The 14990-nt window shown below is 38.9% G+C and overlaps 1 protein-coding gene across 1 annotated transcript; it reads right to left on the reverse strand.

The window, feature by feature from the left end:
- Positions 1-7300: 7300 nt before the first annotated feature.
- On the reverse strand, positions 7301-8197 carry GJB7 (gap junction protein beta 7). The gene has a single exon (XM_040983520.1). It carries the CDS (start codon positions 8195-8197, stop codon positions 7301-7303), a length of 897 nt encoding a protein of 298 aa, XP_040839454.1.
- Between the last annotated feature and the right edge of the window lie 6793 nt (positions 8198-14990).

Raw genomic sequence — 14990 nt, forward strand, 5'->3', positions numbered from 1 at the left:
TTGTATTTTTAAAACAGAGACATGAGGAAATTTAATGACTTATAACAACAGTGCTATGAAACAAATCTCTTGAACCCAGTTCAAAGAGTATCTCTACTGGGCTTGGTATTGGCATTGCAATTTTAAAGTAGGGTAAAGGATCGAAGTGCTAGGTAATAGAAGGTTGTAGGATTTCATTGTTGATACAGGAAGTTGTACAAAACAACTTATAGAATAAGTTCTGTCATAACTCAGGGCATACACTGATGTCTTCAATTTAAAAATAGTTTTTAAAAAAAAATTCATGCTACTGGTACAAGAATAAGGAACTGGAACAATTGTTCTTCCAGCAAAATGCTCATTCCATACCAGCTCCCAACCACAGTGAAATTATAATTAGGCAGTCATATCAAAGGCAACAGTTGCTCTTCCAGAAGCAGAAAGACCAGAAAAGGCCTGAACGTTCTGTGTGTATCCAATATGAAATGGTGTTTGGTTTTGTGTAATCATTGAGCTTTATATGTGTATTGCTTACTAGATTTCCCTCCCCTCACCCCCTGCCACCTAGAAGGATACTGTTGAAAATTAGAAAAAAAAATATTTATTTTTATTAGAAAGGCAGATATACAGAGAAGGGGATACAGAGAGAAGGGATTTCATTCCACTGGTTCGCTCCCCAAGTAGCCACAGCAGCCAGAGCTGAGCTGATCTGAAGCCAGGAGCTTCTTCTGGATCTTTAGTGTTGGTGCAGGGCCAAAGCTGAGTTGATTCAAAGTCAGGAGCTTCCTCCTGCTCTCCCACACTGGCATAGGGACCCAAGGCTTTGGATCATCATCTTACTGGTTTCCCAGGCCACAAGCAGGGAGTTGAACGGGAAGTGGAGCAGCTGAGACATGAGCTGGTTCCCGTATGAGATCCTGGCTCATACAAGGTGAGAATTTAACCATTAGGTTATTGTGTCTGGTCCAGAAAAATCTGATTTAAAAACAAACAAACAAAAAAACCCTCTAAAGCTGTACTCTGGAGCACAGCATGCCTCTGGCCCTGCTGCATTTTCTGTGGGCAGCTTTTCTTGTGAAGTAGCACATTGAAGTGAAAGGGGCAAACAGCCTCAAGCACTGCTTTGAAGTCTTTCGCATGCAGAAGCACTCACCAGAGCAGCAGTCACAAAGTGCCTTGCTCCAAGATCCTGAAATCTTGAAACGCTTGGAAAACCATCACTTGAGGTCTGCCTCTGTCTGCGTAGTAGTATTTAATAGTCATGTCACAGTCACTGTTCTGAACTTCTATACATCAGCTCATTTAATGCTAACTCTAAAAAGGAAGTGGCTGACCTTAGAAGTAACAACTTTTGTGATCACCACATGACTCATCATTCCAGGGCACATATGTCAAGTTGTTCTTCCAAGTCAAGTCCTTGAAGGAAAATATGTACAGTCCAAAGTGTTTGTATGATATATTCATACACACCTTTAACGGGGGAACCAAACGGAGGGGCAAAGACCTCATGCTTCATATCTTTTGGCAAAATCTACTTCTGTTTTCATTACAGGTCAAGTTTATTTTCACTGCATTTCTAAGTTATGTAACTTTGAGAAATGTTATTTGTCCTTTTCAGTAAATATGTGTCTGTAATATAGTTAGCATTCAGAAGCCTCTTCAGTACCTGTTTGTCAGAGCATATATACTTTTAGTTAGGTAATTGGCATTATTTGTAGTTGCCGATATCTGGCTCTGGTTTGTCAGACTTTACTAGCATAAAGTTGATCCGCAGTTAGGTTGTAGATGCAGTTAATTTTCATATCATATAAAATAAGTGTTAAGCTGAATGTGTGTGTATAAACATATAATGGCTGGATCCTCTGGTGCATGGGAGTAGAAGGCCACAAGGTGGCAAGCAAACACTGGAAATGTGTATGTTAATGTCTACATGTATGTTGTTGAGGTCTAAAATTAGAACCAAATATGATCTTTGCCTTTATGCTTTATAAGAGATCTAGGTTAATACACAATAATCATGATCTTGAATAGATGTTGACAATTCCTGATGTATAGTTTTTGAAAATTGATAGATGACTATAACACATTAACTGCTGATCTATTTTAGGATGAATAGACTAGTCTTCACAGTGGAAATAGGCTACAACCACTTTGCATTGATTTACATAATAGTTACTTAATGAGGTTTGGGGGGTTGTAAGATTGATTTATTTTTTTTTAAGATTTATTTTTTTTTATTACAAAGGCAGATATACAGAGAGGAGGAGAGACAGAGAGAAAGATCTTCCATCCGATGATTCACTGCCCAAGTGACTGCAACGGCCGGTGCTGCGCTGATCCGAAGCCAGGAGCCAGGAACCTCTTCCACACGGGTGCAGGGTCCCAAGCCTTTGGGCCGTCCTCAACTGCTTTCCCAGGCCACAAGCAGGGAGCCAGATGGGAAGTGGAGCAGCCGGGATTAGAACCAGTGCCCATATGGGATCCCAGCGTGTTCAAGGTGAGAACTTTAGCCACTAGGCCACCCCGCCAGGCCCCAGATTGATTTATTTTTATTGGAAAGGTAGATCAGATTTATGAAGAGAAGGGGAGACAAAGAGATCTTTCCATCCACTGGGTCACTCCCCAAATGGCCTCAATAGCTAGAGCTGAGCCGATCTGAAGCCAGGAGCCAGGAATTCTCCCAGGTTGGTGCAGGGTCTAAAAGCTTAGGGTCATCCTTTGCTACTTTCCCAGGTCACAATCAGAAAGGAACTGGATGAAAAGTGGAGCAGCCAGGATATGAACTGTCTTTGTCCTAGCCAGTAATCAGGTATTGCCTTTGTATAATTAAGAGATAAAAAGCAGTGTCATATTGGAAATTGTCTCCTACAAAATCATGAGGCCAGCAGTGCAAGGATGATGTGACAATACCATAATGCTGTCCATATTGTGGCAACCAGTCTTTATACTCCTATGTGAAATCTTCCTTCCATCCTGAAAGTCATCTCATGACTAAAAGCTGTTCACTGCAGCAATTGCTGTGATGTCTCACGGAGGAAGGAAAGACACATGCTAACTAGGGCAACCTCATGTTTTAGATGACTTTGTCCAACCAACCAGACCCCTTCAACCAAAAAAAAAAGTCAGACAGCTGTCGCTATTTGCCAAGATGATTTTAAAAAGTACTTTTTCTTGCTGTATGAATACATAACCATTAAAATGGGACTCTTCCCGATGGGGGAGGAGTAAATAGTGGCTCACAGGCAAGGCAGGAGGAATACAGTTGTTTTGTGTTTTCCAAGAAGCATTGGGCTGCTAAGCATCAAGGACCGAGGCTGTGAGGATACAAAGCTATAAAGAGGTCAATACCAAAGTACTTGATCTTATCTGCAGTCAGAAAGTTCTCAATGTCATTGTCTTATTAATGTAATTAGAAGCAATCTCCAATAGGAAGATTCGTTTGTCAAGTTTGCTTAACAGCCACAGTAAATCACATCTCAAGTAATTATGGTTCCTCTTCTCTGAAATTAATACTAGTGAAAGCTTTTGTTTAACCTGATGATTTCATATCTTTTAATTATAGGGATTGATAGTTATCAATTCAGTTATGACACTTCTGCAGCAAGAATGTGGCATTGGTGTTACCTTTGCTCCCAGTCTAGAATGCAGAGTTTAATTGTAACCTTCTCCCCCATTCTGCCCCACAGTCATTCTGTTCAGCTCTGTCAGAAACAATTAGTGTCTGAACATTTTTAAGCCAAAAATAAAAGACAGAAATTACATTTGAAAATACTGCAAAAAGGTAATTGAAAAACTTAATTAAAAGTATACATTTTCCATGAATGTTTAAAAATACCCTCATATTTTCAACAGTTTTTTAATTGAAAAATTTAATAAAAAATTAATCTCTATAGCTGGGAAGGGTCTGACATCTTTAAATAGATGGTAATGTTGACTCATATGAACAGCATCCAAAGCTCATTTGACTGTGCATTCAAACAATATATGGGTACATTGTAGTATTTTGCAAGTTAATCACATCAAAATAGGAACACACAATGAAAATAAGATAGGGCTGTAGAAAATTCATAGCTCCCAGGAATAAACAGCATTTACAGCATTTTTTACAGCTAAAGTAATTGTGTTTTGTGAGGAAAAAGCTAGGGAGAATACTATTGAGAATGAAGTGGCTGCTCTCTCTCAGAATCTCCCCTTTATATTTTTGTCAGAAAAACTGAATAGAATACTAATGGCTTCTACCTCCTTATACTATATCTTTTATACTTTATCAATTTTTAAATGCTTATCTTGGGCTCTGTACAGAATTAAAGTCTACAAATGATAAAATGTAAATTAGGAATATGTTGGCATGTGTATGTTGGGATATGAACTAGAGTAAGGGAAAATGAGGCACTATGTGCTTTTTCAATTATTTTACTAAAATTTTACTAAAATTTTAAGAAGAAAAGTGTAAAGCAATGAGAAGAATCTTAAAGGAAAATTAGTCTGTCTCCCATTGCAACCACAGTCAAGATCCTCCAATTTCCCTAGTAAATAATACACAAGCAGAAATACAAGCACAAGTTAGGAAGCCCAGTGATTAGTGTGGGTAAAAGAAACATGTCTACCTCTTTTTTTACAGGAAAGAAATTTATAAAGATGATGATTGTTGAGGTTTAGATAGAACATGGCTCCCAAACTCATGCAGCCATTTAATCTATGAAGTCATAAGTAAATCATACTGATAGAGTGGAAAAAATACAGCTGTTTTAAAATGCAGTCCTGGTGGGAGATTCTTTGGTCAGTGGGTGTATGTGCCCTTAGAAGGTAGGTCTTATGAAAAGGTTAGTTACAAACACTTGAGAATTGGACCTAGCCATTCTCTGCTTTCTTGCTTGTGGTATATCTCCAATGTGCGTTTGCAGTGTGACAATCTGCACTGCCTCAAGACCATCAGCAAGAATGCTGGCACCAGATCTGGCATCAGTGGGACCTGCCTGGTCTTCAACTGCGAACCTTCAGAGCTGGGAGCCAAAGGAAATTATATTTTTTTCCCTAGCATCCTAATGAAATCCAGAGATTTCAATACAGCAATGGAAAACTAATACAGTGATTTTGTTAGGACTTTCTGAGTTTCAAAATGTAAAGATTCAGCTTGAGCCAATTTAAGCAAGAAAAATTTCTCTTTTGAGTATTTGACTGCAGGAAGAATAGGAGGCAGGAAATAGAGGATAAAATTCAGACATCAGCAGATCTTTGCCTCCTTCGCCCCATCTCATTTTCATAGTCTATCTGTGTTGCTTCCTGTTCCTCAGGAACAATAAAATCATAGCCATTTTTTTTAACCCCAGGTAATCCTCCTTTCAAGCACATGAAAGAAGTTTCTGCCAGCTCAACTTAGAAGAAATTGGCCTCTGAAAACCAAATCAAAAACAGCATGATGGTGGGGACTAAGCATGGGCAGTTGAAATAAACACTGCAAGTCAGGAATCTAATGACATTAGGGAGACATGCATCTAGTGATCTGGGAAGCCTGACACAGTGCGAACATGCGTTAAGGAACACCTGTGGTTTATCATTGCTTCTGGTGTCACTGGCTACCTGACTCTGAAAAAAGTGACCATCTTTAAGATTCTGGCTACTCTCAGGGCATCAGAAGGCTTCAGGATGCACCAGCAGAATGGCGCAGAATTTATGGAGTTTATATGTAAGATGCTTTCTCCATCTTCACCTCTACACCTTCAAGGAACAGTCCTTATTTTTTGAACAGATGTGGTACATCTCAGGTTCATACCACAGTGAATTTCAGATACCCGATGAATTTATATTAACTGCCAATTTCTCCTAAATGCTTCAGCTCTTCCCTGACACTAAGGAAACCTTGAGAATGTTCATACAGAAAACCAATTTTATTAAGGTACTACTGCAAAGCTCAAACGAGTAAAGAATCATTTAATTGGTGTCATTCCCATTGCCCTTCCTCACATTTCTTTTCATTTTCTTCACATGAAGTTGAAAAGTGAGGATCGTGCATGTTCAAGCAAGCACACGCTTTTACCAGCAGAATGGACCAGCAGAATGATGCAGAGTTTATAGAGTTTAGATGTAAGATGCTTTCTCCAAACTCATTGTCACTCTGAAAAAGTTCCTCATCTCCGTTTTGCTTGAGTGCACTGAAACCTTATTTCTGGATTCTGTGTCATAACAAGGTTCTCAAAGACCTAAAACTTCTCCAACCACTTGTGACTGTCAGGAGAAAACTCCATAATTCGTCCTGAAGGCTGGATGTGTTCATGTCAAATAGTAAAGAATACTGTTCTAAGTGCTGAGGCTAGCAGTGACTAACGGTACAGACTGAAGGAAGGAAAACTATGATGTTTATTTTCAGGACAGGTTAAGTCAGAGATGATGTCTATTGTTAGTGACATGTTCTGTGGACTACATAATGACTTGGCCTTTCCTGTGCATGAATTCAAATCAGACAGTCCAAAGCAGGCAGGACATAGCAACTTCATTTTTATTCTGAAGGAATGCATGTATGTTTGAATATTAAATCCAAAATACCCGAGGTTTTCTTAACAGAGAAATAAAGCTCTTCGGAACAAGTGTTAATAATTTTTTTTGTTTTACATTATTATACCAAGGTAACAACAGCATATATATTTTATGTGTTTTTGGAGGAGGAGTACTAGCAAACTGTGGATGAATTATGTTAAACAACATTTTTTAAATTCCCATTTTTAAAAAATTTGACAATTTCGAAGTTTACAAAAAGTTTTGGTGGTGTTTTTAACAAACATTAAGCATTAGCAGCAGGTACATTTTTCTGCAATAGCCTTGATCGCTATCCGTGCGCTACTTTCTGTGGCACCTGCCTCCCTGGCGCTGCAGTGAGCCCTTTAGATGTCCTCTGGTTCGAACTTAGCTTTCAGTTACCTTTCAGAAATCTACAAAGGTTGAATAGGACTAGGTGAGTGGAGCCTTGGTTACCACTTCGGAAAGGTTGCCAATGCTTTCTGGGCAGCTTGGACCATTATATTGGTCAGAAATACAATGTTTTATACAGTTCAACGGTGCATGGATTATAATGTGGGGAAAGTAACCACCCCCCTAAAAAGGAAGTTGACAAAATTGTTTTCCTGACAGATCTAAGCTCTTAAAGGATGCTCTTGGATTACCTCAAAATTATTTACAAAAAAACAACATGCATATTCACATTTGGAGACCCTACAAGAAAAAATGAAATGTTGATCTACTATTCACAACTGAGAGCATATTGGAACTTGAAAGATGTTTCCCCCAAATGATATAAAGTCTAATACCACTTATGTCTCTAATCCAGTTAAGATCTTTGTTTCAGAGAGATGCATAGTTTCTGTGTTTCACCCTCCTGTGTGTCACAAAATAGCTTTTCTTCGGGTTGTCGAAGTGTGCCTGTGACAAAGCCTAACTGCTGATTCTGGCGTAGAGCAGGGGCTGCCATCTCACTACATTCAGCATATTTGAAGTTATGACATTCACACACTGAGGACTTAAGGGTTTTAAGATATTTTTTGATGCAGCACTTAATGAAGCACTTGAGAGCCAAAAAGCTCAGTTCAATGAAATTCAACACGATGCACAAGCATGAAGTGATGATCAAAAAGAGGATGAAGATGGTTTTCTCAGTGGGTTTAGAGATGAAGCAGTCTACAGTGTTAGGACAAGGCTTCAAATCACACTCCAAAAGGTAGGGAACACGAAAGCCATCGTAGAGCTTATAAAACAAAACAAGGAAGCCAATTTCAAAACCAGTTTTAACGATGAGGCTGATGACGTAAGTGCACCATAGGCCCCCATCCATTGTACCTGGACTCACATAGAGTTTCTTTTTGTGCTTTTTCTCTCTCCCCTCACGATAGGCTACATGTAGAACTACCAGAAGAGAAGGTGTGGAAACCGTAATCAGCTGTAAGGCCCAAAGTCTAACCTGGGATATGGGGAAGAAGTGGTCAAAACACACAGTTTCACAACCAGGCTGTCTAATGTTGCATTCAAATTCTTTCTGTTCATCTTTCCAGACATGTTCTGCTGCTACTATGTAGACCAGTAAACGGAAGATGAACACAACAGCCAGCCATATCCTCCCAATCCCAGTTGAGTATGTATTTACTCCACTTAGAAGGTCTCTGAGGAACATCCAACTATGTCTCAGTCTCAAAAGATGGCAAGATTCTGCAAAAGAAAACAGTTTCATCATGACTCATTGCTATTCCAGTGATAATTTGTACCCTTTAACTTGAGGGGATGATAAGAAACAAACTCCAATTTCTACCTTGTAGCATCTCTGGGTGTTAAAGGCACTCTATGGGACCAGGTGTAATAGCCTAGTGGCTAAAGTCCTTGCCTTGCATGCACCAGGATCCCACATGGGAGCTGGTTTGTGTCCTGGCTGCTCCACTTCCCATCCAGCAACCTGTTGTGGCCTTGGAAAGCAGTGAAGGCCTTGGGACCCTGTGCCTGGTTGGGAGACTCAGAAGAAGCTCCTGGCTCCTGGCTTCAGATCAGTTTAGCTCTGGCTTTTGCAGCCACTGGGGAAGTGAGCCAACAGATGAAGGATTCTCTTGTCTCCTCTCTGTAAATTTGATTTGCTAATAAAAATAAATAAATCTTTTTTTAAAAGACTTTTTTAAAAAGGCACTCTGCTAATCCCATAGAATGTGCTCATCTGTCATTCAAGGACGTGACACAACAGATCTGTGGACATACTTGTTCCCATGCCCAGTTTAATTTGAAGTTTGGGTCATTGTCACTCTCTCACATTCTACCACATTTTCAAGCAATTATGTGATCCCTTAGTGGCTCTGGTACCCTGACACCCCACATACCTGACTTTTGAAGTTACAGTCTCAGTTTCTCCACTTGGTTAATACTCCTCCCCCCCATGGAGTGTTCTCACCGTGTTAGCTGCTCCTACTCCCTATTCCCTTACCAGCAGCTGGGCTTGCCTACAAAGCTTCCTCAAACTGCTGCTCCAAATGGACCTGCATTCATACTCAAATTTCTTTACCAGTTTGCAGAGAGAGAGGCTCCTTTTTCTTGTTTCAAAAAAAGTTCGTATATACTCCATTTTTTGTGTGAGGATTTCCCATGAAATGCATATTTAGAAAATAAATGATACATGAATTACAAATATTTTTGTTCCAATATAAATATCTTTTGATTTAATTTTCCAGAAGCATTTTAAGTACTGTCATCAATTTCCCCTGACCTCTTTCTTTTAGCATATAAATATGCTTAGGTTCTATTTTTAGCTGGCTGGCTATAGAAGGAGTGGGAAAATTTTTGAAAAGTAGGCCATGGGTCATTAAAGCTGTAATATATGTGTGTGTGTGTGTGTGTGTGTGTGTGTGTGTGTGTGTGTGTTTATGTATATATATACACACACATATAGCATATATATATATAATAACATATATAGTATGATATTCTTAACCATTGCTTTGGCAAAGATATGTTTGCAGCAGTATTGACATACGCAACCATGTCTATCTTTTCTAGCCTTTGATTTTTTTTTTTAATTTTAGCTTGCACATATAAGGGAGAACATGCAATATTTATATTTCTCTGATTTATTTCACTCAATATTCTCCAATTACGTGCATTTTGCCATAAATGATAAAATTTAATTCTTTCTGTGACTGAATAATATTCTATGTATGTAAATCATATTTTCTTCATTCATCTGATGATGGATACCATGGTTGATTTCCTGTTTTGGCTAGAGTGAACAATTTGCTATAAACATGATGGTGCAGATATTTCTTTGATAGAATACATTCATGTCCTTGGATATATACCCAGAAGTGACTTCCTTATGTTTTGATTTAGTTGCCTTGTTGGATGATATGACCAGAACCAAAGCACCCACAGAAAAAAGTGTTTAATTCATCCTGGTCTCTTATAACCCTTTTTTGATTACTCAAGGGTTCGCTCAATTCCTGATAAATTCTCCTGGTTTTATCTCCAAATCACTGTTGAAATCTCTGTCACCCATCCAAACCTGCCATGACTTTCTCTTTCCAGCTTCATCATCTCCTCCTAATATATTATCAGTGCTATTGGATTCTTACACCTCCCTCCTAATGTCAGGTGAAAGCTCTGTAGAGCCGCCTTTGGTATTGCAGTGGCATTGTCTCTCTGACACTGCCTGCTTCCACCTGGTCTTACAATTGCCTTCCATGCTTTCGTTTCTGATTTTCCTTTGTCGGCCTCCTCTTACTGATCAGCACTTTATTCAGAGCTGTTAGTCTGTCACAATCACTCTGAAACATGGATTTCAGTTTTGTTTTGTGGCAGTGGTTAAGTTGTTCTTTCAAATGAGTGAGCAGATACTAGAAATAGAAGTCACTTTCCCAAAATCACACAAAGTTGGAGGTACAGCAAAGTTTTCAAGTTCAATTCCTTTTGCTTTAGATCAAGCTTTCTCAGCATGGTCACCATTGACGATATGAGCTGGATAATTTTTTTGTTTTAGTAGCTGTCCTCTACATTTAATGGATATTTTTCAGAATGCCCTTGTCCCTAGATGCCAGTCACTATTGATCGCCCCCCCCACATATATGCATATTTTGTAATGACTCAAAATGTCTTCAGAATTTTCCCAACACATACTCTCAAAGATTCTCTCTAATTGAAATGCTATTTAGCTAACTCTCTGCCGTAACCAGAAGATGTGATCTAGAGCTACAGGCTTTCCACTATTTTGTTTTTCTCTAAGTCAGAAGACCATGCCTTTTCAGGGCCTATTTCTTATTGAAAAAAAAAAAGTTATTTCTTCATATATTCAGCCAAGACTATCATGGAAATGGGGATATGAAAGAACCAGTCAAGCAAGAAAATTGGAATACTGTTATAATAGCACACTTGTCTGAGCACAAGCATTATGTCTTACAGAGGGAGAAATATGGATCAAGTCCAGGTGGTGAGAAGATGAATGAAGATTAAAAGGTATTTTCAGAGAACACAAGGATACATGTGCACAATGTGTTATTCAGTAGGGAATAAATACTTCAGTGTCCTTGGCTTTCAGAACACAAACAAAATTGTATTAAATAAAAAGGATTCTTTTCTAATCTACCAAAAAGGTTAATGTCCGCATAAGTTATTAAAGCAGAGCCCTGATGATTAAAGAGTGGGGGAAATGGTATTATGTTTCCCTTTGACATATGTCATGGGGCACTTGTCCATGTTGCTAAAGCAGATAGTCATGCATTATAAAACATTCAAGAGCACTTGGTTAGACATCTTAGAGAAGGGAAGACGGTAGCAATAGATTTAAACTATGCTGCTAAAAATAAATGGTAATAAAGTAACAGATCTTTAAATACAATAAAAAAAATCGATGTCCGGATGATTCATTTGAATGATAAATGCCCAAACTATATTCAAATTCTTTGCTAATGGAAAGACAATGGATTTCTTTTGGGGAAGTGAGTTGTTTTAGCTTAGTGGTTAAGAGATCCTCCTCAACAATGAACTTCCCATGTTCATGTCCAAGTTCATCTGTGATGGCAATGGGACTTGTGAGACTTTCCTTATCATGAAGCTCTCAAAACACGGTCTAATACATGGTTGGTGCTTAGTAACTATTGTCATTATTATATTTTATGACACTGAAAACGTTTTTCTTGTTGAAATCTTTCCACATCAAAATGTGCTATGTATGTATTCAGTTACATATAATTTATTGTACATTAAATTTACTTAATGCTAATTCTACTCCTTTGAAGGGGTACAGTTATCAGAAATCTCCATGTGATAGACCTGTAGGCATTTCAAACTAAAGTCACTTGCTCTAGTTTTTAATCAGTTAAAAAGTATTCCAGAGCCCAGCACAGTAGCCTGGCGGCTAAAATCCTCCCCTTATACATGCCGGGATCCCATATTGGCACCAGATCATGTCCTGGATACTCCATTTCCCATCCAGCTCCCTGCTTGTGACCTGGGAAAACAGTGAAGGACAGCCCAAGGCTTTGGGAACCTGTACTCACATGGGAGACCCAGAAGAGTGTCCTCTTTCTTATTATTGGAAATGCAGATATGCAGAGAGAAGGAGATATGGAGATAAAGATCTTCCTTCCACTGGTTCACTCCCCAAATGGCTACAATTGTTGGAGCTGAGCTAATCCAAAGCCAGGAGCCAGGAGCTTCTTCTGGCTCTCCCATGTGGGTGCAAGGTGCCAAAGCTTTGGGCCATCCTCAGTTGCTTTCCCAGGCCACAAACAGGAAGCTGGAAGGAAAGTGGAGCAGCTAAGACAATACGTGGCACCTATGTGGGATCCTGATGAGTGCAAGGCAAGGACTTTAGCCACTAGGCTACCACACTGGGCCCATTAAATAAATCTTTTTTAAAAAGAAGTATTCCAGATTTTCTCTTTATCAATACTTTTTTTTAAGATTTATTTATTTTTTATTACAAAGTCAGATATACAGAGAGGAGGAGAGACAGAGAAGAAGATCTTCTATCTGATAATTCACTCCCCAAGTAAGCGCAAGGGCCAGTGCTGTGCCGATCCAAAGCTGGGAACCAGGAACTTCTTCCAGGTATCCCACGCGGGTGCAGGGTCCCAAAGCTTTGGGCCGTCCTCAACTGCTTTCCCAGGCCACAAGCAGGGAGCTGGATGGAAAGTTGAGCAGCCGGGCTTAGAACCGGAGCCCGTATGGGAGCCCGGGGGGTTCAAGGCAAGGACTTTAGCCGCTAGGCCACACCGCTGGGCCCTATCAATACTTTTAATTTATCCATTTTCTTAAATTCCCAAAGATACTTTCTAGTTCTTAAAGGAGTACCTTCTTACTAATTCTAACGTACAAGTGAGTACTCCTCATATTCTCCCTTCTCTTAAAAAGTTGCAGATCACTTCATGGAAATTTGGTTTGGAAAGTTCAATTTAATATTTCCAGAAAGCAAAATATTCAATATTGCCAACACCAGGAATAATTTTGGTAATCTGCAAATTTTCCTCAAATATTTGTTATAAATTAAAAGAATTTTAGCATTCGCTGATAGAGCACCTTAACTAGTCTCACAAAAATTTAGTTAGGAGACTTCTTACTTGTCTTTTTTATCCTCCAAAATGCTTAATATGAAGTAGCTAATTAATATGTTTCTGTTAGCTAAATTTACATAAAGAAGGAGCAAGTTTGATTGTAAGGTGAAATATTCACTCTAATTTCTATTCTTTTTTTTGCAAAACAAATCACTCATGATCTCTAGGGCTTTAATTTTCTCTGTTGATTATACTAATTTATCGAAGAAATGAGAAATGGATTTTATTAGCTATTAAAGCTTCAGTCAGCATTGATGATTTATTAGGAAATACCTACCATTCACTTATATTCAGTCATATGACTTAAACTGTCAACTTATTGCAATAGGTAGTTTCATTATTGGCATCAACATTGATTCCAAAATTCCATAGTTTTGTTGAAAATGGCAAATAGATGGGATGGAAGTTTACCTTACTAGTTAAACTACCATTTGGGACACCTGGATGCCTTGTCAGAGAGCCTAGGTTTGGCTCATTGGGTTGATTCAACCAAATGAAAATCTAGGGGAAAATTTATACTTATAAAACTTCTGTCAGAAGAAACTTGCATTAGTAGCATAAATCAATCAATAATTTTTTTAACAAGTCAATTTGACTAAAGTGTTATGGAAATAACCTGAAACATAATAAACACCAGAATTTAGAGACAAATACTGTTCCTCCTTTGAGTGTGAAATGAGTGAAATAGTCATGGGAGAAGACTAACCATCATAATTTCACCACAGTGAGATCCTCTCTCTTGTATTCATGGGATAACTTGGAAAATGCTACAGCTACTCATCTCAACCAGAGGGTACCTGAGTGAAATGTTGGTACATGAGTAGACAAAAGTGAGTCAATCATTTGTTCCTATAACTAGCATAGGGACTTGGCAGCAAAGATTTAGAAAGCAGAAACCTGCATGAAGGATAGGCAAATAAAAACTTCATGAATTTTTTCAGTGTCTGCCTTGTCCTATTCATAAGGAAAATACTATGATATACAGATACAAAATATTTAATCAGAACTAAGGACACTGAATTTTCTGGAACAATCTCTATTGCCAACATACTGAGCTATTGTCAGAGGTAGTAAGGTCTTGTGTGGCTCCTTAGGTTCAGAACATGAGTTACGACAGTCTTATAGTTGAGTCAAAGATAATAGTCGGTTCATTTGGTTCTTTTACATCCTGGATTAAAAGTCCATAACAATTATTTGATTCTCATTACTTCAATTTCCCAAGCAATCTTCTGAGCAGTGATTTTTCTTGTGAAGATTACTTTTGTTGCAAATAAGTTTCCTAAGAATAGCCATGAAACTTCCAGTCATTGGAGATGCACTTTACAAATCCGGCTCCCCTGTGTTGGGAAAATTTTCATAGAATCACTTGGAACAGACTTAACTCTGGGTAAACTATACCCTTGAGTTTCTGAAATTTTGGAACTGAGCACCAAACTCTAAAGGTGGTAACACGGCTGAATCACCTTTCGAACAACTCACCTTTGCTTTAGTTACTATAGAGTGAGCACTTAACAACCAGTATCACAGGAGGCTTCCCTTCCTGGGTGACCAGAGCAATGACAAGCAAGCTAACCTTAATCAGTAAGGCAGGCCCCTCCACCCCCACTACCCCTATCCCCTTTCCCCCTCGCCTTCCCGCCCAATCCAGCAACCTCTCAGAAAAAGCCCTTTGCATTGGCAGGAGACGGGAGCTGCTTTGCAATCACAAAGTATGGCTCTGAATCTTGTGTTTGAGGGGTACCTAATTTCTGATACCATCTGGACTTTCAACAACAGTCCGTAAAAAAATCCATCAGCCTTTTTTACCCAGCTCATCTCATCTTCTTGGAAAGCGTTTCATAGCATCTCACCCATTCTTCACCTCCAACTTTGTTAGGTAGCAAGATGTGTGCTGCAACCCTCAGGTTAGTGATGAACCAAACGAAATTCAGGGAGTAGGAGACT

Source organism: Ochotona curzoniae, unplaced genomic scaffold (assembly GCF_017591425.1).
Source record: "Ochotona curzoniae isolate NIBS_2020 unplaced genomic scaffold, NIBS_Ocur_1.0 contig_3819, whole genome shotgun sequence".
NCBI lineage: Eukaryota > Metazoa > Chordata > Mammalia > Lagomorpha > Ochotonidae > Ochotona > Ochotona curzoniae.

Coding starts and splice junctions, on each gene's coding strand:
- GJB7 (XM_040983520.1), bottom strand. CDS start 8,197: ATGATGAAACTGTTTTCTTTTGCAGAATCTTGCCATCTTTTGAGACTG.